Here is a 23,110-nt window from a genome sequence, read left to right as displayed (position 1 = left end):
GGATATGAATGTAGATAATCAATCCATACTTGAAATACCTTTTCACAAGTGAAAATTCTCATTACAAGTATGTAAATCCTTCGGAAACGTTTGTGAACTCGACTTTTCGGTGATTGCTTTACCATAAATCATCGATGTTGCGATGTCCCAAAATGAGGTTTTGCCTTCTCCGCGAACAGGTATGATAGAGGAATAAAAATTAATCATTATACGCTTCATTGAACGTACCTATTTATACGTTTGTTAAAGGTGAAGTTTCATGGATTCGGATTTCATTGTTATGAGATTCACAATCATGCTTTGATTTTATCCAATCAACGAAATAAAACCGACAAAAGAACACCGTGTAGCGAATAATTTGTGTTTGTTTATTTATAGCGGCCTCCTGTGACCTTCAAAATTTACAACCATTTGCGAATGTGCAGATAGATCATGAAGTACCTGATAAAAATCCATTGGGTAAAAAGTAAGTCGATATTTGAATGGAAAATTTATCAGATTTGATCGATAAGATACGAATAGGCCTAATTTAATTCAAAACAATTCTCGATACCTATCCAAGTAATCTGTGAAATATAGAAAACCTAGTCTATTATTATTATACTATAGGTAGGTACTGAGAAGTTGACAATTTTGTCTCTTAAAATTACGTTACCGGCCATCCAATATATTCTACTACCTTAATTACCTACCTAATTTATTTACAAAATCAAAAATAATTTTCCATTCCAGGGTAGAAAAAAATAAACTGAAACGAATAATGCAACTCATCACATTATTTCTGACTATCTATGTCTGTTACAAATTGATCAAATTTATAGGTAGGTAGGTAAGTTTTAAAAAAAATTATAACTGAACTTTTTTCCATATTTTTTCAAAATTGAAAATTAAATTTTACAGCTTCAGGTCGTGAAGGGGTGTTTTGCCAATCAACATTATGTAAACGATCAGGTAAAGTTTGCAACGTAATTTTATTAGAATTAACTTACCTTATTCTTCGTTATTCAAGTTTAATTCTCAATACTACTTTCACAGAACAACATTTACTAAATTCCATTAACTTTTCGGTAAACCCCTGCGATAACTTTTACGAATTTGCATGTGGCAATTGGAAAGCAGTACATCAATTAGACGATAAAATGACCGGAACGAACGCTTTTCGTATACTACAAGAAGAATTAAAATACAAAATACAACGTAAGAAACTCCCATGTTTAATATAAAATAAGTCAGTGATTAAAATTGTCTTTCAGAATACCTAATCGAAAATGTCAAATTATCGCAAGCATACCTACGTGATTTCTGATTTCAGATTATTTGGATTCAGACGATGAGAAAAACGAGCCCCTTGCGTTACATCAAGCTAGGAAAATGTATCGACAGTGTTTAGACGAAGGTATGATAACATAATTTAAATAAACGCGCCAATCAATCAACCAATTCTGGGCAATCACAATAATTCTGATTATCGCAGCCAATTCCAATAAAACAACGTTATTCGGAGAGATCGCGCAAACATTACAGAAAGTAAATCTTCCTGTAGTACCTCCTTATTTAGTAGCAACGCCGAATTTCAGTTGGTTCACAACAATCGCAAAGAGCAAGAAATACCTGGATTTGACATTTTTCATTGAATTCGAAATTCAAATCGATCCGAACAACAGCACGATAAAAAAATTGGCGATCGGACGACCAGAACGACTTTTACCTTTTTCAAAGTAATAAAATCACTTACCTACCTAGTACCTATCAGTAGAAACGAGCAATTCGTATCAAAAGGCAGATTGTTTATGTTGAATGCAAATTTGATTCATTTAGTCAACCAGCTAATGAAATGGGTATTGGAAGAAGTCAAACGGGAGCTGATCGTTTACGATACAAATATTTAAAGAAGTTAGTGAAGCATGCTTTCCGACAAGCCAACTTACGTTGGCCTCCAGAAATGGATCAAATATTTGCCAAAAATTACGAATTATTTTTACAATTTGCTGCTCAATATAGTACGGTAAATTGATAAGTATTTTTTTACTTTCGGAATCTGTGATTCGAAAAAAAAGCATATGCTAATTAGGTACCTACTTCATGAACCTGTGTTTCAGATACGAGATATGTTTTTCAAGACTGACGAATACATTTCACCTTACGTTTCAATTACCGATTTACAAGAAATCACCGATCAAATTTTCCATTATAACGAAGAACGAATAGTTCGTACTTATTTTTTCACATGAGTTGAGTGTCTAAATTCAGTTGACTTACCATACTCTAAACAACATCCAATCTCTTTGATTGCAGATTTGTTGGAAACGCTTTTTTGAAATGATATTTGAAGAGACGAACGTCCACTTGGATTTCAAACACGACGATCGAATAATTTTAGTACCGGATTTCGCTTATATCGTAGAAATACTGAACTTGCTAGCTACCACACCTATGTACATTGTTGGTAAATTTGAGACCATTACTCATTTGTAATACGCACCCAGCTTTTGTGGAGAGATTTCATCGCTCACAATTAATTCCGCAGAGTATTACATGTGGATTGAAGTTACCAACGGAATCATACCGTATACGAATAGTGCTTTGAATAAACGATACAATGACATATATCGCAGTATTACCGGAGATGAGAAAGCTTCCAGGTGGGTACATTACATATGCCTTTGAAGTTATCGGCGTTATGCATAACTGACTGAAAAAGTTCAATTCATATGAGTATATGTTACATTGCAGGGAAACGTTTTGTTACAACAGCGTCAAAGAAATATATCAATCAAGTATGGCTTACTTTTTGGTTCGCGATAATTCTGTGAAAAAGCAATTTAAAAAGGTAAAATGATCAATACTGAGTTCATTCATAGTACATAGCTCATATTCAATTACTGCGTCCATGGGCCAATGTGTTCTGTGTTCTGTATGTTGAAGTGTTGGTATTGTATTTGTGGATGGTTCATCTTCATACAAACAAATGCATACATTCTTCTCTTCCATCAGAGACAGACGAATTATTGCAAATTTCAATAAAAAATCACAATTCTGGCACTAGTCAAAAGCGTTATTAAATTAAGAATTAAGAAAAAAATAACATTTTCGTTCTGCTTCAATTTTCTATCATTGACCGGACCGGAGATATTCTCCCCCTTCCCCACCTGGCATTTTTTTTTAAGCCTTGCCTTATCAGTAGGTAAATGTTGAACATGCATGCACCTGCATGCACATGTACAATTTGATGCCCAATGCAATATAGGAGTAGCTACTGTACTAGTCAGTAATTAGATGTCCATTGAATATTGTGCGTTGAATACCTACTCGTAGATATTTCCGGTGTTCTGCTTCCGGTTCTCGTTGCCTATACTCGCCTATTCTGATTGCCCACCAATTTTCCATTCCAAGCGAAATTTCTGTGTTTGAATGTTGATCAAAATCAAAAATTGTTTTCAGATATCAGAAATTTTTGAAGATATTCGTTTTTCTTACATGAATATGGTGAGTAATGCAACGTGGATTGATGAGAAAACCAAGGAAAAGGTCGTGCAAAAGCTGGAGAGCATTAGATCAAATATTGGTTATCCTAAATGGATGAACGATATCACACAATATTCAACAGTTGGTATAGCATAGCGTAATAATAATAAGTTATCCTACAATTTTACACTCTTTGAATGTTTTGAAGATTTAAGGGAACCTTTTTTTTTTTTAAACTAGTACCAATTGAATGACAATAGTTTTCTGCAGACAATAATGACACTGAAACACGAAAAATTCTTGGATCATTTGACATCATATCACCGTTCAGTATCCGAAGATGAATGGTACCTATTATATACAAAACTTGACTGTTGCATTTCTTGTATAGGTACCTAAATTAATCTACATGAACCTAATATCTATTGGTTTGATTTTTTAGGTGGAATGAAATCATCTTACACGTAGACACGTACTATTCGAGGGATTTTGATGCGATTGGTAAGGATTAAATTTTTGTACCTACTTACCTACCTACTCTAATTAGAAAACTCACAAACGAAAAAAAAAATCATTACCTTCATGATTTGTTTATACGTACCTACTTAATGTGTTTTTCAGCCCTTCCGGTGGGAATATTGAAGTTCCCATTCTATCAACTCGGATTAAAGTAAGAATCTTGCAAAAAAATTAATTATTCGGTTTAATAAATTCATAATAATTTTTTTCCTTTCATAGAGCTTTGGATTATGGGGCCATTGGAATGATTATAGGACACGAAATGACACACGCCTTTGATGCTCTAGGCACGAAGTATACTATTAAAAAAAATCAAAATCAAAATTAGCGAATTTCTTCTGTTAATTTGATTTATCTCGTCTATAGGATTGAAACGTGACACCGAACGTAATTTAGAACTGAAGTGGAGTTTGGATGCATTAAGCACATACGAAAAAAAAGCCAATTGTTTCGTAAATAATTATTACGAATACACTGTCGGAACTACTCATCAAAAAGTAATTCATTTTAAAGTTCAATCGAAACCATCAAAATAAGTCATAATTGATTTTTTAAATTTTTTGTGTTAAAGGTTGACGGACTTTTAACTTTGGATGAAAACTTGGCTGACAATGAAGGTTTACGTGTGGCGTATCAGGCTTTTAAAAATTACATGAAAAAGAATGGCAGAGAGAAGTTATTACTTGGGCTAGATCATTACACTCCCGAGCAATTATTTTTCCTTGCATTTGCGAATGTTAGTACCTACCTCTACGAATGCATGAACTGCTGAGTCATTTAAAGTAGGAAGGTATAGTCTATTGATTCAATTTTCTCGTCTTAGACTTGGTGTGAACATGGAAATTCAGAATCCATGAACGATGATACCCACAGTCCGCGGCCAGTCCGGGTAATGGCGACGTTAAGAAATTCTGAAGACTTTGCAGAGGCCTGGAAGTGCAAGAAAGGTTCACCTATGAACCCGGATCGGGAAAAGTGTAAATTATGGTGATGAAAGGCGATGGAAGTCTGGAAGATCAGTATTTGAATACCTATTTTAATTGATACATGCGTCAAGTCGGTATTGCGTAAAAAGTCATTTCGTGAAAAGAATGAATGATTTTTGTGAAGTTGTAATATTAATAAACTGCAGTACAAACTCGCTTTTGAGATAGGTAATCAGTATTTAATGATTAATTCTGATTAAGTAATTTTATGTTATAAAATTTGAAAAACTAGGAAATTTGTACCCAAGAAATGAGACTGCTCACGTATTTTTTTCAACGTCTCGTACTATCGTCCATCGCTATGTAGAAATTTTCTATCCTAGCGCATCCATGCAGTGTTGATAGATGTTTCATTTTCATCATTTTCTCCTTTTAATTTTAATAAAGCGTGTATAACTTGATGAAAAATCAATTCAACTTTACTTCAACAAATTTTATTACGAAAAGAAAGAAACAAAAATGTGGTAACAACAAAACTTAAGAATTATTTTCATCTATCTTTAAAAAAATAGGTACATTCAAAAAAATTAATAGTAATCGCAAATTAATACTCAATCAATTGTACGTATAATGTACGTATACCTAGGTTTAAATACCCAAACGTTACAAAAATACATACCATACTACGCATGCAAATGCATGGTATGAAATTTCATACATGATATAAGTAGCTATGACAATAAACATCATAAAAAGTAAAATGAATGTTTAAAAAAAATGATAACAAATTTACCTGACGCTTGAAATGTTTCCACAACTTTATTACTTGTAACCTATAGGTATGTTTACTTTTTTTTTTTTTTTTTTTTTTGTAAATATTCGACTAATGAAACATTACAAAAAAATTGACTGTTGAAGTATTGATGATCAATTCAACTCCCATCATCAAAGGAGCATAAAATATGAAAACAAATTAGCAAAATACTCGAATAAAAAATGAATCAAGTCAACAAATGATCTTCGATTTCATTTTTAAAAAAATCAGATAAAAAATATCATTAGCCTCGAAAGACAAAAAAAAACACATAAAATGCTTCGTATGAAAAAATGAGAAAAAAATGTTTGCACAAGTCTGGGTAACTTCAAAACACGTTGAGATAAGTAACGGAACGTTTTATTTCACCATATTTGACATTTGTCCGTTTCTGGATTCATCGGAGTACCTTTCGGGCATTTCCATGTTTCTGAAAATTCTTTCGAATTAATCAATGTAGCTAAAACTCGGACGAAATTAGGACTATGTTCGTCAGTTAAACTGATCTTCAATGATTTACTGGATCCATGTTCACACCACGTCTGAAAAAAAAATGAAAAGTGTCACCTAAATAAAATTCAAAAAAGCTACTTGTTAGACGTTACTTTGACTCTTTTTTTTATTACATTAGCGAAGGCCAAGAAGAACAACTGATCGTTGGAATATTTTTTTAAGCCTTGCAACAGTTTTTCTCTGCCATTTTTCTCAACATAATTTTTATAAGCGTAAAATGCAATTCGCAGGCCTCCATTATCAGCTATGTTTTCATCTAAAGTTTGAGATCCATCCAGCTGAAAAAATATATTTATGTAGGTAGGTACTCATTTGAGATTTTATTTCAAACTGAATACACAATGAATTTTCAATGATAGAATTACCCTTGTTTCATTATCGGCGTCTTCCAAACCAGTGAAATTAAACCTATCGTAATGATTGATAAAACATTCTGCCTTTTCTTCGAATTCTTGTCTTGTTTCATTGGACCACCAAGCATTCAAATGACCATCGTCATCATATTCTTTTCCTAAAAGAAATGAGTAGGTATGAGGGAAACTGTGAATCATCCTTTTTTTTTAATAATCAAATTAATGACAGCATAACTAAATGGGTAGGTATCGAATTTTTGAAATGCGTATGACATTGAACCATTGTGTGATTCAAAAATTAATTTCCATAGGTAGTTCTTAATAATAGATAGGTACCTGTATTGTCAAAACCATGAGTCAACTCGTGACCAATCACTGTACCAATGGCACCATAATTCAGCGATCTAGATACATTTAAAAAAAAAACAATATCATTTTTAAAACATGCTTACGTAGGTATATGTTTTTCATCGGTCAATAAAATTGCTTACTCTAATCCTAATTGATAAAATGGGAATGGAAATATGCCCGCAGGAATCACTACAATGGAAATGAAACAATAAAAGGGATATTAATAGAGTAGGTCTTAGATAAATATCGAAATATTTATTTCATAATGCATCCAAATAATATTCTCTTACTTATTGTATTCTCTTCGATATTATTGAACGCGTTTACATCTAGTGGATTGCTGGTCCAACTATTACAAACAATAGAACGAAAAATTAATACTTAGCAAATTTGACGATGTGAGCGATCAGCGATGTGATAGAGATTCATTTACCCGTCGCTTTCTTCGGAATCCAACTCGTGATAATTCTCGAGCATGTAATAGAACTGTCGTTTGTTTTCTAACAGCACATTGTTATAAAAATCGTCTTCGTACATTGTCAACTATAGGTAGGTATAAAACGGAAATCATGTTTTAGTGGGCAAAATAGGTAAATAAAAATTTGACAAATAAAACGACTTATTACGCTTACATTATCGTAATACAAGTCGTATTCCTCTGGACGGTTCATCCACTCGGGATATCCAATATTTTTTTTCATAGCTTTTAACTTTCTCAAAGTTCTGGCACGAGTTACTTCATCCATCCAATCTAGGTTGTCGATTTCTTCTAAAAATGCCAACTGAATATTATCAACCATCTCTGAAATCTTATATTTTAAGTCTTATTGGTAAGTAAATGAATGTTTGTAGTTGTAATAAGAGCATAAAGCAACAAAAGCTTCAAAAAATGAATACATACCTTGGCCATATTGTGTTTGATAGCGTCATCATAGACTATGAAATATGCCACAGCGTAACCCAAAGCTTCATTAGCAATATCAGCACAATACAAATCTCTGAAATCAATAGTAACATAATTTTTTCAAATTCAAAATCAAAAAATTCAAACGTTTGTCGATGTCTAGAAAAAAATAATAATAATCAAAAATTTAATTTACGAGAAAACAATGCATTTTCTATTTATTTGAAAATTATATTTTTATGAGGTAACACTGATGTGAAACGTTGTCTTGGTTTTCGAGGTTTTCGAAAATTTCATTTCCCATTATTCACTAGATTAATTCTAAAGTAGTTTACTTTTAGATCGCATGCTATGATTATAAAACAAAATGAAAAGAATACTCGAAGATTGGTCGATAAAAAAATGAAATAGCCTTTGTCCATGTTCAAGTTTCATGAAAAAATGATATATTTTTCATCTTCGAAAACTGCAACACTGAAAGAAAGCGCTCTGTTTAAAGCTTTGTTTTGATTTTGATTTTATTTGATTTTGTTGTTTTGATTGATTGATTGATTGATTAGTGATCGATTACCATGCTTAATTTTCGATAAGTTTCCCTAATTCCCTCTGTTGGCTTCGTTTTCGGCGTTTTTTTCATTAATTTAATTACTTAATTGGTTAGTTAAACAGCTGTTCTATTATCGAAGAGGATCGTTAAATACGAGTCAGCATCGAGTCTGGTGAGTGATAACGCTAATTCCATTTATATTCCATTTACTATTTTTCTTTTGATATGCATTTTGTGGTTTTGTAACCGGTGTAGTTGGACTATCTAGTATCTATGATGCTTCAATACATTTTCACGATCAATTGAGAAATCGAAGTGCTGAAATGCAAGTTCTATTGTATCTGAATTGCAAACTACACGTTGAGAAAACACCTGAGTAATACTTGTAGTAAGATCACGTTTCTCAGAAAAACAATCGCCTGTTTACGAAATACAAAGTATACGTCTACAATCTCTACGTACTTCGTAAGTTTGGTATGTGTACGTGTAGTACAAGGTACGCTAATTAGAAGAACTTACCGTGATCTTTTTGCACTACCGGAAACTAATTCGTAGTATTCGTCGTACGGTTCGTTAAGTGTGCTGACTGTGAGTGGTATTATTCCATATACCGTTTTCCACCACATGTAAAATTCTGAAAATCACAATTTGATTGTTGATTCGATCAGAAAATAAGATATATTGTTAACAAAATGACTTTCATACCCATAACGTAAGGTGGTGTGTTTGCCAATAATTTAAATATAGCAGTCAAATATTCTCTGTTCACTATTAATATGGTTTGATCCCTGTCTTCAAAGTCCAACTCCACAGATTCAATATCTTCGAACATCCACATAAAGTACATTGTCCAGTTCATCTGTAATGTAAAGAAGTAAAATAACATTGAAACACTTCCGATACCAGGAAGAATTTAAAATCAATTGAATGAATGTGATTATAAATACCAACTATAGAATTAATATTGTTGCATTCGGAGATCATATCGATTAAGCTCTGTAGTTCTTCGACTGTTACGTATTCTGGTATCAAGGGGCTTTTGTCATAATACATGTCCATGAGCTATCGAAAAACACCTTATAAAATATCGGTAGATAAATGGAGATCATTTCTAATGCTAATTGAATCGTTTATCTATACTCACGTCATTCACTTCATCGTTGAATCTTATGAACTGCACCATCAGTTCATTGAAATCATCATCTGTTTCATCAGTCCAAAGTTGCTCTTCCTCTTCGTAGAAATATTTTGTTACGTTTTTTACAAATTCGTAAAAAACATCGTCGACTAAATCTTCTTTCTCGGTCAAGAATTGAGTTTCATTTTCGTACAGATATGCATCACATTGTAATTCCGAATTGATGTGACGTTCGAAAAAACGATGCCTGTAAAATATCTCAATTAGAATTGATTGATTTATGTAGTCAGGTTTAGTTAACTATGAAAATGATTACGTTGACAATGGACTCGTGCTAGTTGGTTTGCTGATAGCTAGTCTTCTAATGGTGTGATTTTTCGGATCACTCGAGATACTGAATTCAATGAAAAAATTTTGACCGAATTCTTTTTTACTTAATACTGCGGTTTGGATCCATGAGAAATTTTCAGACTTATCTCTAAATTGTGGAGTAACTGGTAGATTCACTGCCTCCAGTGTGTTGATGATTTGTTGGAATCCAAGAGTTCTGTTCAGGTTGACTGAAAATAGTTAGGTTAATTGATACGATAATGTTATCAATAAAAGTTTTTGTAGTTCTTATTTTCTGATTCGAACCGTGTGATATTTACCTGCTTTTTGACAAGATCTAAACAGTGTTCTGGCTGCATGAACAGCTTGAGGTTCGCTGCTGGTATCGGCTTGTTTCAGGAATTCTGAAAAAAAAATGTTTTTTTTTTAATTTTTAAATTACATCATGCTATTGCACTATAGATAGGTATACGTATAGGTACAGGTACCGAAATGGATCAATAAAATACATCTGTGCAAAATCAATAATCTAGATATTCGCTGGTAAGATACTATCAACGAAAGCGAATAATTTAATTTTTCTACGCTAATTAGCATCGACTAGGTAGGTATCACCCTTGGCAAGTGGAAAATTCTTCTCTAGTTTCCGGTATTCATTAAACGACCAATCAAGGTCACGTGTACTTAAGGTACTTAATGAATATTACGGTCACTTGGTTTTTCTTTCATTTTTCTTTTTTAATTTTTTCGATGCACCGTGAAAAATAAGACACCATGTAGTTCGAGAAAATAAGCAGATATAATTTATAGAGTGTATTTTTTTCAAGGCGAATATCGTTCGACGGCGCCAGAGGATATAAAATTTACTCCACGTTACGACTAGGTACCTAAATTTATTTGAAAACTTACCAGCTATTTGGTTGGAAGTTCGTGTCTGAATTCCGACGAATAAATCTATACTCATCGTATCACTAGGAATAGGATGTCGTCTTTTCCAATTTCCGCAAGCGAATTCGTAAAAATTATCACAAGGATTAACCGACGCGTTGATCGATTCTAATAAATGCCTCTCTGTCAAAAAAAATAAACAGAAGCGAAAACAGATTAGTTAGAGGGTCGTCAACCAATATCACCAGTGATGAATGAAGTGTACACAATAATTTTCGATAATTTGCCGAATGCGTCAATAACGCGGACAGCAATGACACGCTCGGATGGTATGTGAATTTTTTGACCTTCGTGTTATTATGAAACTTCATCTAAAACAGTTTGGTAAATGTCCCACTGTTCAGTGTGCGGATACTTTATTGGGAATCGTTTTCGACCTCGGATGATTAGGTTTTGATTGAAGTTTTTGAAAATCATTTTGTCAGATGGCAGAATTTAATTTGGGTCATTCCGTATCAAAACTCGACCAAAAAATGCGATTTTCGACTTCCAATTTTTCTGAGTACTTACTTAACCTCAAGAGTCAAGAATGTATAATTTCCCCCATGATGCCTTTCTAGGAACCCTCTTAGTCCTTTGGTCATCGATTTTGGTCTTTTTTTTTTACTAGAGTACGAGAACTTGGAGTAGCTTACTAAAAATTTGAGGGGCTCCATAGAAAGGGGGCCGTAGTCAATTTTTTTGGTTTTTTTTTTTTTGGTTTTTACAATTCTGAATGTACATAATTATTTAAAATTATTTTTATTATTAATTCCACCATATTCAGTGATATTGAAATGTTCTAAACGAATTGGAACATTTTTGCTTGTAGAACAATTTTTTAAAGTCTATTTGAACTTGAAAAAAATCAGTGAAACAGAAATTGACTAAGGCCCCTTTTCCATGAAGCCCTTCATTTCAGCCCGAACAAAAAATCGAGCTTTCTTCGGAGTTGTAGGTACATATACATAATAATTACCTACGTTTAAAAGTCCATCGTAAAAATTGTCAAAATTGTCAAAGGATCTCATTTTTGTCCAAAGTCTCCAATTTTTGCCAAAATTATAAAAATGGTCTGAAATAGTTCGAAAATCTTACTTTTTGTCAAAAAAAGGTCAAGAAGTCTTTATTTTTTTCATAATTGTCACATAGTTCTCATTTTTAGCCACAAAATACCTATGAAGTGTTGTCAAAGTCCTGTTTTTTGGCCTTCCATTACTAGAAAGTTTACGTCTTTTACCACTGTAAAAAAGTTCCTTTTTTTTTACCCAAACTGCGGAGCCTAATTTTTTTCAAAAACAATAATGCCAAAAAACACATTTTCTGACTCACGTCAAGAGTGACCATAGACACCATAGTGATTGAAAAAATGCTCAAAATTTCTGAATTGAAAAAAAAAGTTTAAGTATTGAAAAAAAAATTGAAAAATACGAAAACTGAAACAGCTTGATTTTCATGAAATTTTTACATTATTGTTTGTCGTTGACATTTTCTAAAAACAAAACCGTTAGACTGGTATTCATCGATTTGAACGAAACTAAGCGAGATCAAAAGAGCATTTTCTTAAAACCCCTTACCAAAATTTCATGTGCTAAAGTTCATCTTTGGATTTCTAGCTAATTTTTGGGGAATTCAAAAGACTCAAAAATGCAGTTTTATGGTCGATTTTCAAACTTTTCCATGAAATATGATTCTTTTGAGCAAAACGAACCGATTATTTAATCTAAATTTCCCACATCAACAACAACTAGTTTTGGACCATTCTAGAGCCCCCAGCAATTTTTCAATTTTTTTCCAGAAATTTCAAATTGCTCTGGAGTGGCCAAAAATTAACATTGGAATCTATAATTTTGGTCAGTGCTTGCTTATTTAGCATTTGGCTCCCTCCTCTCGATCATGGCCAGTTCAAAAAGTGAATTTTTGACCAATTTGTAAATTTTAGAAAAAGTTGAATAAATAAAATTTTCATCGGTTAGTTCTGTTTACACGATTCGCTTGACTCGAAAACAATCTCAATAAATTGAACTTTTTAGAGCTTTCAGCGGAACTTCAGAATCTATAGGTAGTGTTCGAGAATTGAAATGAAGGAATTATCCATTTTGATTCGCTTTCCTCAAAAGAAATTCTATTTCATAAAAAATTTTAAAAATCACACTCAAAACGCAGCTTTTTAAAATATTTTGAATTTTTAAAAATTCGCCCAAAATCCAAAAATGAACTCGAACTCCTGAAATTTTAGTTGTGGCAGTTTCAAGGCAAGCTCTTTTGATCTATCTTGATTTCATCCAAATCGGAGAGTGTTACTTTACTTTCAGTTCAAAAGGTTTCCTGGGTGAAATTTCTTTAAATAGTTTGAAAATTTTTTGCGTGATAAAATCGGGGGGGGGGGATAATAAATAATTTTTAATCATGTATGTTTTGAAATCATGATTCAACTAAAGTACTTTATAGGTAAACCTAATCAAAAATCAAAAATACAAACCTTTAGTTTGAATCTTTTTCGAACGTATATATATAAAAAGTCTATAGAAGATTACAAAAGAAATACCCACTTCACTTATTCATTTCACAAAATATTGAATTTCAGTAAGAAGAAAAAAGAAAGAAAAGGGACTACAACTTTCTTTGTTGGCGCTTTTGAAAATTTCCATTCTAGAATATTTTCATGTCAGTGATTTTTCTCATCGAAATAATGTACCTAATTTGATATACATTTCTATAAATTGTAAATGACGCGCAATCATTTTATTTTTTGTCTATTGAAATGTCCAAAACAGGAATCTAATATTGAATACGCAAAAAATTATCAAAACACCCTTAGCATAAACTAAACTACATTTGAAAACTTGTATAGGTAGTTTAATGAAATTATCTTTTCAGACGAATGAATCTTAATCGACTCTGTGCCCATTTTTATGTAAAAAACCACGTTTTCTTAACCGTAAAAATAATACTTATTGTCAACGTAAAAATTATTTTTAAAAATCAATCTTTGGGTTTTTGCAAAGAAAGACAACACCCCCTTATTACTTATAGTTAGAGAGCTTCTTCGGTATAAAAAATTATAATAATTACCTGAACGTTTGCATAACGCCGTCAGACAATACTGTTGCTTTTCGAAATCTGTAAAACACGCGATAACACGTTTGAATATTTTACTTGGTGTAAAAACAAAACATATAAGAAAAGCTATAGAGGGTGAGAGAGAGAGAGGTCGATTAGGAAATATGCAGAAAACAACACACAATATGGGTATATACTTACATCGATTACTAAAATAAGCAAATACACAAGTAATTCCTAGAGCTAATATTATCACAGTCAGAATTGGTTTGGCTCGCATTTTCGCGCACGATTTGTTTCTGTAAAATGAAAGACGAAGATATTAAATAAAACCATTTACGTAGATTAAACAAATAAGTAAAAGTAAAACATCAAAAGCAAATGAATCGAGAATCGGCGCCGAAATACTACAACAGGTGTCATCGTACCGCCGCGGTGTTTATCGTGTGTTTGAATATTTCTATTCCGTACGTTATAAAAGTAATTAAAAGGAAGCTAATTACGCATCGGTAGGAATTAATTATATAGCGCTATAGTATTTTCAGTTATCACTACCACACAGAGCGTTGCATTTAATGTAGGTACCCGAGCTATTGTTAACTTGATGGATAATTTTTCAACCTTGATGCATACGGAGCAATAGTATAAGGTAAACCGAAGGTGCATTGCAAAATTACATTTTTCTTCAAGCTGTACAGTACAAGGCTTTGAATATACTATAGTACTCGATTCAAAAAGGGTTGAAAAAAAATGTACCAGTGAATACATCTAGTTGGCTAATTCGCCTCGTTATGGTATAATGCTTAGGCCGTCTAAAATATGTACCTACTCGGAGTGCATTTCAAAACTACCTACTGCCTACGTAAATTAAATTCAAAAAAAAAAAGCGGTAAACAGAAGCTGTTATTGCTTTGGCGATCTCGAACCAATATAAGAGAATTCTCGATTGTATATTCGCGATTTCTCTAGATAGGTACCTGAAGTAATCATAATTTTGATAATTATTCAACGAATCGTATCTGGTCAGCTTTTCACAGACCATTACTGCTGGAGCCTACGTCTCCTGGGTCCTTTAAAATAAACGTAAGCGCCTGCGAAAGAAAACCTGGTTATAGAGTGACGTCTATCGTGTAGGTATAATTTATACCGAGATTTTTATCACGTGTTTGCATGTTTCTGACGTATACGACTCACGTAAGAATACAGCTACATAGTAGAAAAATTAACATAGCCATGTACCAAAAACAAAACAGAAAAAAGAACGTGATGCATAATTGAGACCTTTTTCGTTGGCATCTTGATGTAAATTAACGCTGATGTATGACTTTAAAAGATGGATATAGATATGAGACTTAAATCATCCACTTGTAAAATTATATAGTTGCCGGAAAATTACCCTTAGCATTATCTGGCGACGTAAGAAGACCTTGGAGACATTAAATTACATACATATGCATGTATATTATTGGCGAAAAATGTCGTGCCGAGGAATGATTTTATTCAAGTTCAAACCTATCAAAGGATGTCAACTTTTCTCGAAATGAGGAAAAAGAAAAATGCGTCGCGGATACGCTACTGCTCAAGAGCCGAATTTTTTCATCGAGAAAGTATGTAAAGTGGATTATCACTCTAGATTGTGATCTGCAAACTCAGATAACAGAGGATGCAAATGAGGAATCATAAAATGACCTAGATGACCAAGAAGCGCCATGATAAAATTGAACAGGATTTAACAATATGGTGAATAAACTGGCATTCTCAGCAGTCCATCCTTTATAACTCTAAAATTCGGGTAGCAGGGCACACCTTCACAAAATACACAAGGTGGGTTCAGGATTACAAAAATGGTGTGCACTGATACACAAAGTAAAAGAGATGCCTCTTCAGAAGGGAAGGCTAAACAAGTGAAATTACCGACGGAACAGTAAAAAATTCAAAGTAAATTTGGATCTTTCCAAAAATAAAAAAGAATGTGTTTCATAATTCACCAGAGTCATTTTCCAAATTTGGAAACTACGTATTTCTAAAAAATAAAAATTCAAAAAGCGATAATGGGGTAAATGTAAATCTGGAATTTTTATCCACCCCTCCAAGGATGCCCAATTGATGAATTTGTTTGAAATTTTGGGTCCATCTTTCTTTCCGATCAAGATAGCGCATTTCTAGTTAATTTATAATTTTCCTCGAATCAGGTCTAACAATATTAGAAAAGCATCTGATATAGATTTTTCTTGGCACGTAAAAAATTTTCAAACTTTCAAAATTTTGAACTCCAGCCGGTGGAAGGAGGGGGGATAAAATGCAGTGTGTCCAACAGTCCTGCTTATCCTGTTGATCCTGCTTTTGTCCTGCTCCTTATCAAAATCATGAAAATGTCCTACTTTTTTGAGATTGATTGAAAATTTTGTATCACACATTTTTGAAAGATTGTCCTTGTTTCGCATCGAGCTGAATAATTTCTCTATTTCTGAATTTTTGCATTTGGAAAATAGCTGTTTTTTTAAAGTTGAAAAATTGACGTTTTGTGGAGAAATAATCATTCATCTACTTCTTGGATTATAAATTTTCGAAAACCTCTGTTCTTTTTTTTTCTTTTTTTTGAGGGGTGTTTATAATTATAAGATTGTTACACCTGTAGAGAGGGGGGGGGGTAGATTTGGTTGGTGAGGTTGGTGTTTTTTATTAGGTAGATGAATTTTGTATTTTAGAGGGTTCGTCAGGGATAGTAGGTGGGTTTTCTTTCATCTGTAGAGTAAGTCTGTTTTGTTTCAGTTGAGGACAGTTGAAAACTATGTGTTGAATGGATGTGGGTTCGTTTCTTCAAAATTGGCATGGGTGTTTTGGTTCTTTTTGGTATAGATGTGTGTAATTTTTGTGTGGCCTATTCTATGTCTAGTAATGAGGATTTCTTCTTTTCTGTTCAGGTGGCCTAGATTTTTCCAGGGTAGGGTTGTTTTTTTTATGTTGGAAGAGTTTGTTTGAAGTTTGTTGTGACCAAAAGTTCTGCCAGTTAGTAAATGTGTTGTGAGTGATTAGCGATTTAATTTCATCGGGGATGAGAGAGGTAATAGGGGAGGGGGCAGCGGCTGTTTTTGCTAATCTGTCAACAGTTTCGTTTCCAGTGATACCTGTGTGGCTGGGAACGTACATGAAGCAGATAGTGTAATCATAATTTTGAAGGTTAAAAACTAAAAAGGGACTTATGGATGTCTTGGACTATGGGATGGTCAGAAAAAATGTTTTGAATGGATAGCAGTGAACTTAGAGAGTCGCTTTGGATTAAGAATTTTTTATTTTCTGATTGAATGGAAGTTATATCTATTAGGCAATGTTTTATGGCAGTGAGTTCTGCAGTAAAAATTGAGGCACAGTTGTAAATTTTGAAATTGAGAACTTTGTCATTAATTGAGTTGCTTCTCTCATCAGGTCTCTTTGCATTTCGTTATCCAAGTTTAACTTTTTAAAAATCTATTATTTAAATTCAAAAAATATTTAAATCAAAATAAAACACTTCTCAGTTTCTCTAAATATGAATTTTAAAAATCATAATTCAAATTTGGTGCCAAAAAATCAACTCACAAAAAAAGTTTTTTGGTCGCTCGAAATACAAATTTTCAAAAGCTTTTGCTCTTGCTTTGCTCAAATCAGTTTCTTTCTCTTTTCCAAACTAAAAAAAATCCATATTAATTGACGCTTCCCCAAATTCAAAAAAAAAAAATTGTTCTTCTCTCTATTTGAAAAAAATTCCAAGTGTTAAAAAAATGTTCTGCTAAAAGTTTTGCCAAAGTCCTGCATTTTCATTTTAAAATTTTGTTGGACATCCTGAAATTTTGGCCAAAAAATTTGAATTTTTTTTGCATTTTATTAAGATTATTCGACCCTGAATTTTTGCTGGGTTGGATGAAAATTCGAAAAAAGTTGAAAGTAACCCATCTTACTGAGCATCATAAGCTTATAAGCAGAAATGGAGAAACCGAATCGGAAGAATGAAGGAAACTAGATCACTTGTGCAATCTGTCTTTCCAATATAAATTCCACAAGCAGGAGAAATAAAAAACGCCAAAAAAACTCATTGATACCTGAAGTGAAGCTCCTCAGAAAGTTCAACGACACTCGACACAACAGAAAATACGAGTAGATCGCAACGAGTCTATCTTCTAACGTTGATATGAATACGGTGATGACAATGTAATCTACTCTAAATTTCCTATGAATACCCAAGGGTTTGATTTTGAACTGATTGAAATTATTAACGAAAAATATGTAGTCCTCTGCGACCCCGAAGGGATGAGTCAATGAGTCATGCTACGTGATTCTCATAATTTTTTACCACCAAACCACTGTAAAAGTACTATTTGGTAGGATTCGATACGTTAAATTTTTCCGTGTTATGGGTTTTGCGACTTTACCCTCACTAGCCTCCCTCCCTTCTTGTTCACCATTGTTCGTAGAACGAGATTTTTTTAACATATTAAAGGTGTTTTTTTAGTATTCAACGTGTTCCTTGGGGGAAAATTCATAATAATCTGAGCTGTAAAATATCATCGAAATTTGAAATCGTTAATCATCATGTTTTCGATAATGCTGACAGTGCACGTTTTAAACATTCATTAGGTATTTCATGCGTAGTTTTTCATTTTTTTTTTTTTTCATTCGTTTTTTAAAGTTGGAGGAAAACTCACGCTTTCAAGGGAAATCTAATAATGTACGTATTATAGAGCTGGATTTTGAAATCGCCCCAAATGTCATTAGATTTCCAACAGAACTTTATGGTATACGTACTACGTATATTGACGCAAACAATATGTTGTTTTTTAAATTGTACATAGCATACTTTGCATTAATAGTGACACATGCTGCAAAACTTTTGGCATAATTTAAAATCCAAATTTATCATGTTCGAAGGTCCCTTATTGTTGAGAGAATACTTCACGGAGGGGACCGATAGTGCTTTGTGAAGTTACAAAGTAGGTAGGTAATTAATTGAAAAAAATGTATGCCGAAAACCTTTTCGATAGCAAAAATTTAAGAGTACATAGATTAATAAAATTACCGGAAACGTAATTATGGCCTTTGGATCTCAAAATCTGAAGAAAAAAAGAAAACTTGGATTTACCTGGATGGCTCATCTGAACTGAATATTTTCCACTAAATAATCGAATTTTATCAACAAAAAAAAAGTCTGGCTAATTGTAAGAAAAAAACAAATATAATTTTCTTGAAATTTTTACCATAATCGACCAGATATTCACGAATAACACCACGTAAGACGTCGTTCTAACCTTGACCATTTATATTCTCTTCTACGTCATCCATAACTGGAAAAAATTTCCATCGTTTACACTCGGGCAGTTTTTTTCATCTTCGGCTGGCCAAACCGAAAATGGACTATCTTCTTCAAAGTCAAGTTCACTTAGGACTAGGAGAGACTATGACGCTGGCAAGTGTCAGTAACCAGTTGTTGTTTCAAGGAGATACTAAATACGTAAGTTTAATGGGAGTTGGCATTTCAATTAGCATATCACATAATTTTTTCGCTAGTTGGGCGTACTTGTTCGCTTGTCGTGTGGCGCTTCGATGAGTCATTGAACGTTTGGCAAATAGAGGAAGTAGAATAAGTACTACATGTATATTTAGATTTGCTCGCAAGATGCTTATTGACGGTTACGATTCATCAGAGTACGTACAGATGGTCAAAATGAAATTGAATTTGAGTCATTACTCTGTTGTACTCGTATGTATTATTGTGATATTTTGTATACCTAATCTGCATGTCGATATGCAATGCATTCCCAAAAATTTTTAAATAGGTACCACTTACCTACATATTTTCTGAAATGAAGGAAGTTGACATGTGTTCAATGGACAATTGGACATGGTACATGACTGATTTATTTTCGGATGGTTCGTGGAACCCTACTACATAAATTCTGATAAAATTTTATGTGAATTGGCTCGTGTTGAATTTCATTGCACAAATTTTTATTTCAAGTTTTCAAAACATTTGATCTTTGAACTTCGGCAATAAAATTCGCGAAAATTGAAGTTTCAAATCGTAAACAATTATTTGACTTGTCTGAGTTCAAGTTTGGAGCAAGAGGATGTAATGGGAGATGTCAGGTATTATAATAATTGTGTCACCGTAGCCAGTGTATTTCTTTTTATACGTATATAAAATCCTTATTTAAAACGAAGCAATTTATTTGTGATTTTTCACAATTTGAATCTGTACCTACTACATAATGTGTAATCTACTTTCAATCATTTTTTTTTCGGACTATTTCAAGTATCGAATCTAGAACAAGTTCGAATCGTAATTGTATTTAAATCCTCGTTCCCTTCCTTCTCCTCTTCTCTATAATAAAACTTCAATTAAGTATGCCAAAATCATTAAATTGTGACAAAATTTGATTTAGCTCGAAAATCCTATCTCACATCGAAAAATTGCATCAATGTTTAAAAAATACTTAAAGAAGAGTTTGGTAATTATTTGAAAATTAATTTTTGAGTATTGAACACATATTTTTTTATACCAAAGAAGAAAATAAGAAAACATACCTAGTACACGTGTATTTGCGTCCAGATTCCAAATTTTTAATCCAATTTTTCTTCTTTGAAATACTTAGCAAAAAAGTAATCAATATTTAAATTCGTTTTTATGTAAACCAACTGGAGAAAAAAAATCAAAGAAAAACACTCGAAATTGAGCTGCAGTTTTTGATACCTTCATATGCTCGACTATTTTAAAAGATACAATAGGAATCGTATCGTAGAACAACGCTTATCGCTTTTAAACCTGACAATCATGGTTTAGATGGTACATAGAAGAGACCTGAATTTTTAGTTTATGATACTCGAATGTTAACTAACGTCATATTGGACACGTTATTTATTCAATTAAACCATTAGTTTTAATCTGTGGTACTTCCCTTAGCTAAAGCTTGCAAAAAAGTAATAAAAAATCCATCTGAATTTGACACACCTATTACCTACTTTTGTAATTTCCATACTTATAAAACCTTATCAATGACCTAGAAAAATATGTCGTTACTATTAATGTGCAAAAGTTAATCTTACCAAGAAATGTTTTCCAAAAACGAAATATGAATGGAAAACTAAAAAATTATATAAAGTATAGAGATTCTTTGAAAAAATTGCTATTTAATCTAAAAAAAATTGTTTGCAAAACTCAAAATTATTAAAACTTTCTGACAATAGGTACCTATTTCCTGCTAAAAAAAAAAAAAAAGTTGGCATAGCCTAATACAGATATAATGCTCGAGCATTAATTACTGCATTGCTACGTATAGTTGATTTTTTTTTAAAGAGTAGGATTGAAAATTTGGGTAATTTTGTACGATTTCCGCGGTCAAGTATGTTTGTGCTACTGAAAATATTTTGTAATGGGACAACAGCGACAATTAATGTGGCATTATTTTGGCTACATTGTAATTTTAAATTGATGACGGGCGGTTTCTCTTTTAATTGTGTTTTGGTAATTATAAAGGAGTAGCTGCAGCCTTGAATGGAAATTGTATGCAAAAGATATACCAGGTAGGAGGCTCGTAATGAATTGATTACATGAGCGACTGTTAAAAGCTTCGACGATAACTGAATTATTATAGGTCACCTATTATCTTACTAGAATTGAGTCGTTCGTTTGGGATCAGCTAGGTTTTGTAGATTTACGTTTTGTCATACGTATGCGATGAATGAAAAATCACGAAAATTGATGGATTAAGTATATTTGTTTCCACATAACTCGTAAGGTAATGATGTACCTATTTATGTAGGTATTCGTGTAATCTTATCGTATGTTAATAGGTACCTCTACCTACGTCTATACTTCGGTCAAAGAAGTACTCGTATGCGAGGAAACAAACAAAACGTGATTTAATTACTAGTAGACCGCATTAGGCTATAAATTCGAATAAAAAATTCAATCAGTCGCGATAACGTTTACCCTATGACGTATTTGTATATTTCATCGAATATTGTTTTATCCTTATATTGTTTCCGATAATGTCTTCGTCTACTACCTATGGCATATGATGTAGTTTAAAATTCATGAGATTGCATGTCGGTACTCACTTAAGTTGAGGATCGCCTGGTAATGTTTTATTGCCATTTTGCTGCTGCTGATGTTGCTGCTGCTGCTGCATTTTTTCATTATCACTCGAGCATTCGAGGACGAAGCATTCTGCTGAAAAAAATTACACGTTAACAAAGAAAATTATAATTTTTATTGATAAAATAGGTACTACCTATCTGATTTGTACATTGTAGCAAATCGTACGTGTTAAGTCACCAAATTCAAGGTGTCTGGTGTGCTCGTTTTTCAGCTGATTTTTGTTTGCTTATATAAAAATAGATACGTAAGCTGCGTACTAGAAGTACGAGTAGATATAATATCTTATAAATCTTATTATACAATAGGCTCATGTTGTTATAAAACGTTGGGTTTTCGAATGGAGATGATTCGGGATTTCGACTGAATAAAAAATTCTCTTAATAAATGATCCGAATGCAGGGGTCAGTGAGTCAGCTTAATGTTTTTACAGACTCACGCTTTTGTATTTTCAAATCTTTATATCTGTTCTAAGTGTGCCCATTTCCGAGATTTAGGTTTAAAAAACTGTTCAATAGATTTTCCATCATTTCAACTCAACATTAATCATTTTTGTAGAAAATATCTCCCGGAAATACTTTGGTTGTTATGTCGGACAGTATAGCGTATGCTAATGGAAAAAATGGTTGAAAAAGGCAGTGAGTCATTTAATATAGGTTGGGGTACATACGTATAACTTTTAAAACTTTTAAAACGTGCTTACCACGTAGCTTTATGAAATTTCTGAAAAACATGACCATTTTTCGAGTAAAACTGGTGTTTGAAATGATCTCAGTTAAACATGGTCTAAATTGAAGGGTAATTAAGGTCTGAATTCACGGATCATGTTTTTTTTCTATTTTCGACAGATTGTCTCATAACAAGTAAATAGATACCTTGAGGTTATCTACTGTAGGCGTATGACATCGCTTTATATGGACGTTAAAGTTTGTTTCTATTCTGATTGATATTTTTTTAAATAGATAGGTTCGTAGAATTTTTCACGCAACATTTTTTTAAGCGAAATATTTTCCACATTTCACGAATTAGGTAGGTACCTGTGATGAGGTGAAAAATGAAAAATTTTCTGTAGTGAACTCTTATTTTTCAAATTTAAAATAAAGTAACTCAGATTCTCAAAATTTTTGCAATA

The 23,110-nt window shown here is 32.7% G+C and overlaps 2 protein-coding genes across 8 annotated transcripts in view; one reads left to right on the top strand and one right to left on the bottom strand.

The window, feature by feature from the left end:
- Positions 1–19: 19 nt before the first annotated feature.
- On the top strand, positions 20–5,125 carry LOC135846948 (neprilysin-like). 2 transcript variants are annotated; one of them, XM_065366321.1, is made up of 20 exons: positions 20–179; positions 379–466; positions 733–821; positions 901–951; positions 1,036–1,197; positions 1,313–1,396; positions 1,475–1,718; positions 1,819–2,005; positions 2,100–2,207; positions 2,296–2,446; positions 2,528–2,642; positions 2,734–2,830; positions 3,442–3,606; positions 3,706–3,812; positions 3,908–3,966; positions 4,087–4,135; positions 4,204–4,271; positions 4,351–4,481; positions 4,556–4,720; positions 4,808–5,125. In XM_065366321.1, the coding sequence occupies exons 1-20, from the start codon at positions 143–145 to the stop codon at positions 4,973–4,975; spliced, it is 2,325 nt and encodes a 774-aa protein (XP_065222393.1). In that variant the 5' UTR covers positions 20–142; the 3' UTR covers positions 4,976–5,125. The 2 variants fall into 2 exon arrangements, with proteins under 2 accessions (XP_065222393.1, XP_065222394.1); XM_065366322.1 differs by lacking the exon at positions 3,442–3,606.
- A 629-nt stretch (positions 5,126–5,754) lies between these two features.
- Positions 5,755–23,110, bottom strand: part of LOC135846946 (endothelin-converting enzyme homolog) — a 46,408-nt gene continuing 29,052 nt past the window's right edge. For 3 of the 6 annotated variants that reach the window (XM_065366319.1, XM_065366315.1, XM_065366317.1), the window contains exons 2-20: positions 21,942–22,050; positions 14,052–14,149; positions 13,863–13,910; positions 10,770–10,931; positions 10,181–10,264; positions 9,847–10,090; positions 9,537–9,777; positions 9,344–9,454; positions 9,098–9,251; positions 8,912–9,026; positions 7,843–7,939; positions 7,574–7,750; positions 7,375–7,484; positions 7,232–7,290; positions 7,082–7,130; positions 6,927–6,994; positions 6,603–6,748; positions 6,351–6,515; positions 5,755–6,266 (exon numbers count right to left, since the gene is read on the bottom strand). In XM_065366319.1, the coding sequence (XP_065222391.1) occupies positions 6,090–6,266; positions 6,351–6,515; positions 6,603–6,748; positions 6,927–6,994; positions 7,082–7,130; positions 7,232–7,290; positions 7,375–7,484; positions 7,574–7,750; positions 7,843–7,939; positions 8,912–9,026; positions 9,098–9,251; positions 9,344–9,454; positions 9,537–9,777; positions 9,847–10,090; positions 10,181–10,264; positions 10,770–10,931; positions 13,863–13,910; positions 14,052–14,149; positions 21,942–22,050 (2,414 nt within the window). In that variant the 3' untranslated portion in view covers positions 5,755–6,089. Of the gene's footprint in view, positions 6,267–6,350; positions 6,516–6,602; positions 6,749–6,926; positions 6,995–7,081; positions 7,131–7,231; positions 7,291–7,374; positions 7,485–7,573; positions 7,751–7,842; positions 7,940–8,911; positions 9,027–9,097; positions 9,252–9,343; positions 9,455–9,536; positions 9,778–9,846; positions 10,091–10,180; positions 10,265–10,769; positions 10,932–13,862; positions 13,911–14,051; positions 14,150–14,827; positions 14,942–21,941; positions 22,054–23,110 lie in introns of those variants that run through there. The other 3 variants (XM_065366318.1, XM_065366316.1, XM_065366320.1) reach the window with 2 other exon arrangements.

Source organism: Planococcus citri, chromosome 5, assembly GCF_950023065.1.
Source record: "Planococcus citri chromosome 5, ihPlaCitr1.1, whole genome shotgun sequence".
NCBI classification, from domain to species: Eukaryota; Metazoa; Arthropoda; class Insecta; order Hemiptera; family Pseudococcidae; genus Planococcus; species Planococcus citri.
The sequence above is the reverse complement of the archived record's forward strand: the minus strand, read 5'-3'. Positions and strand labels throughout refer to the sequence as shown.

Coding starts and splice junctions, on each gene's coding strand:
- LOC135846948 (XM_065366321.1), top strand. CDS start 143: ATGTCCCAAAATGAGGTTTTGCCTTCTCCGCGAACAG. Junction 180..378: donor TTTGCCTTCTCCGCGAACAG/GTATGATAGAGG, acceptor GTTTATTTATAG/CGGCCTCCTGTGACCTTCAA. Junction 4,482..4,555: donor TCGGAACTACTCATCAAAAA/GTAATTCATTTT, acceptor TTTGTGTTAAAG/GTTGACGGACTTTTAACTTT.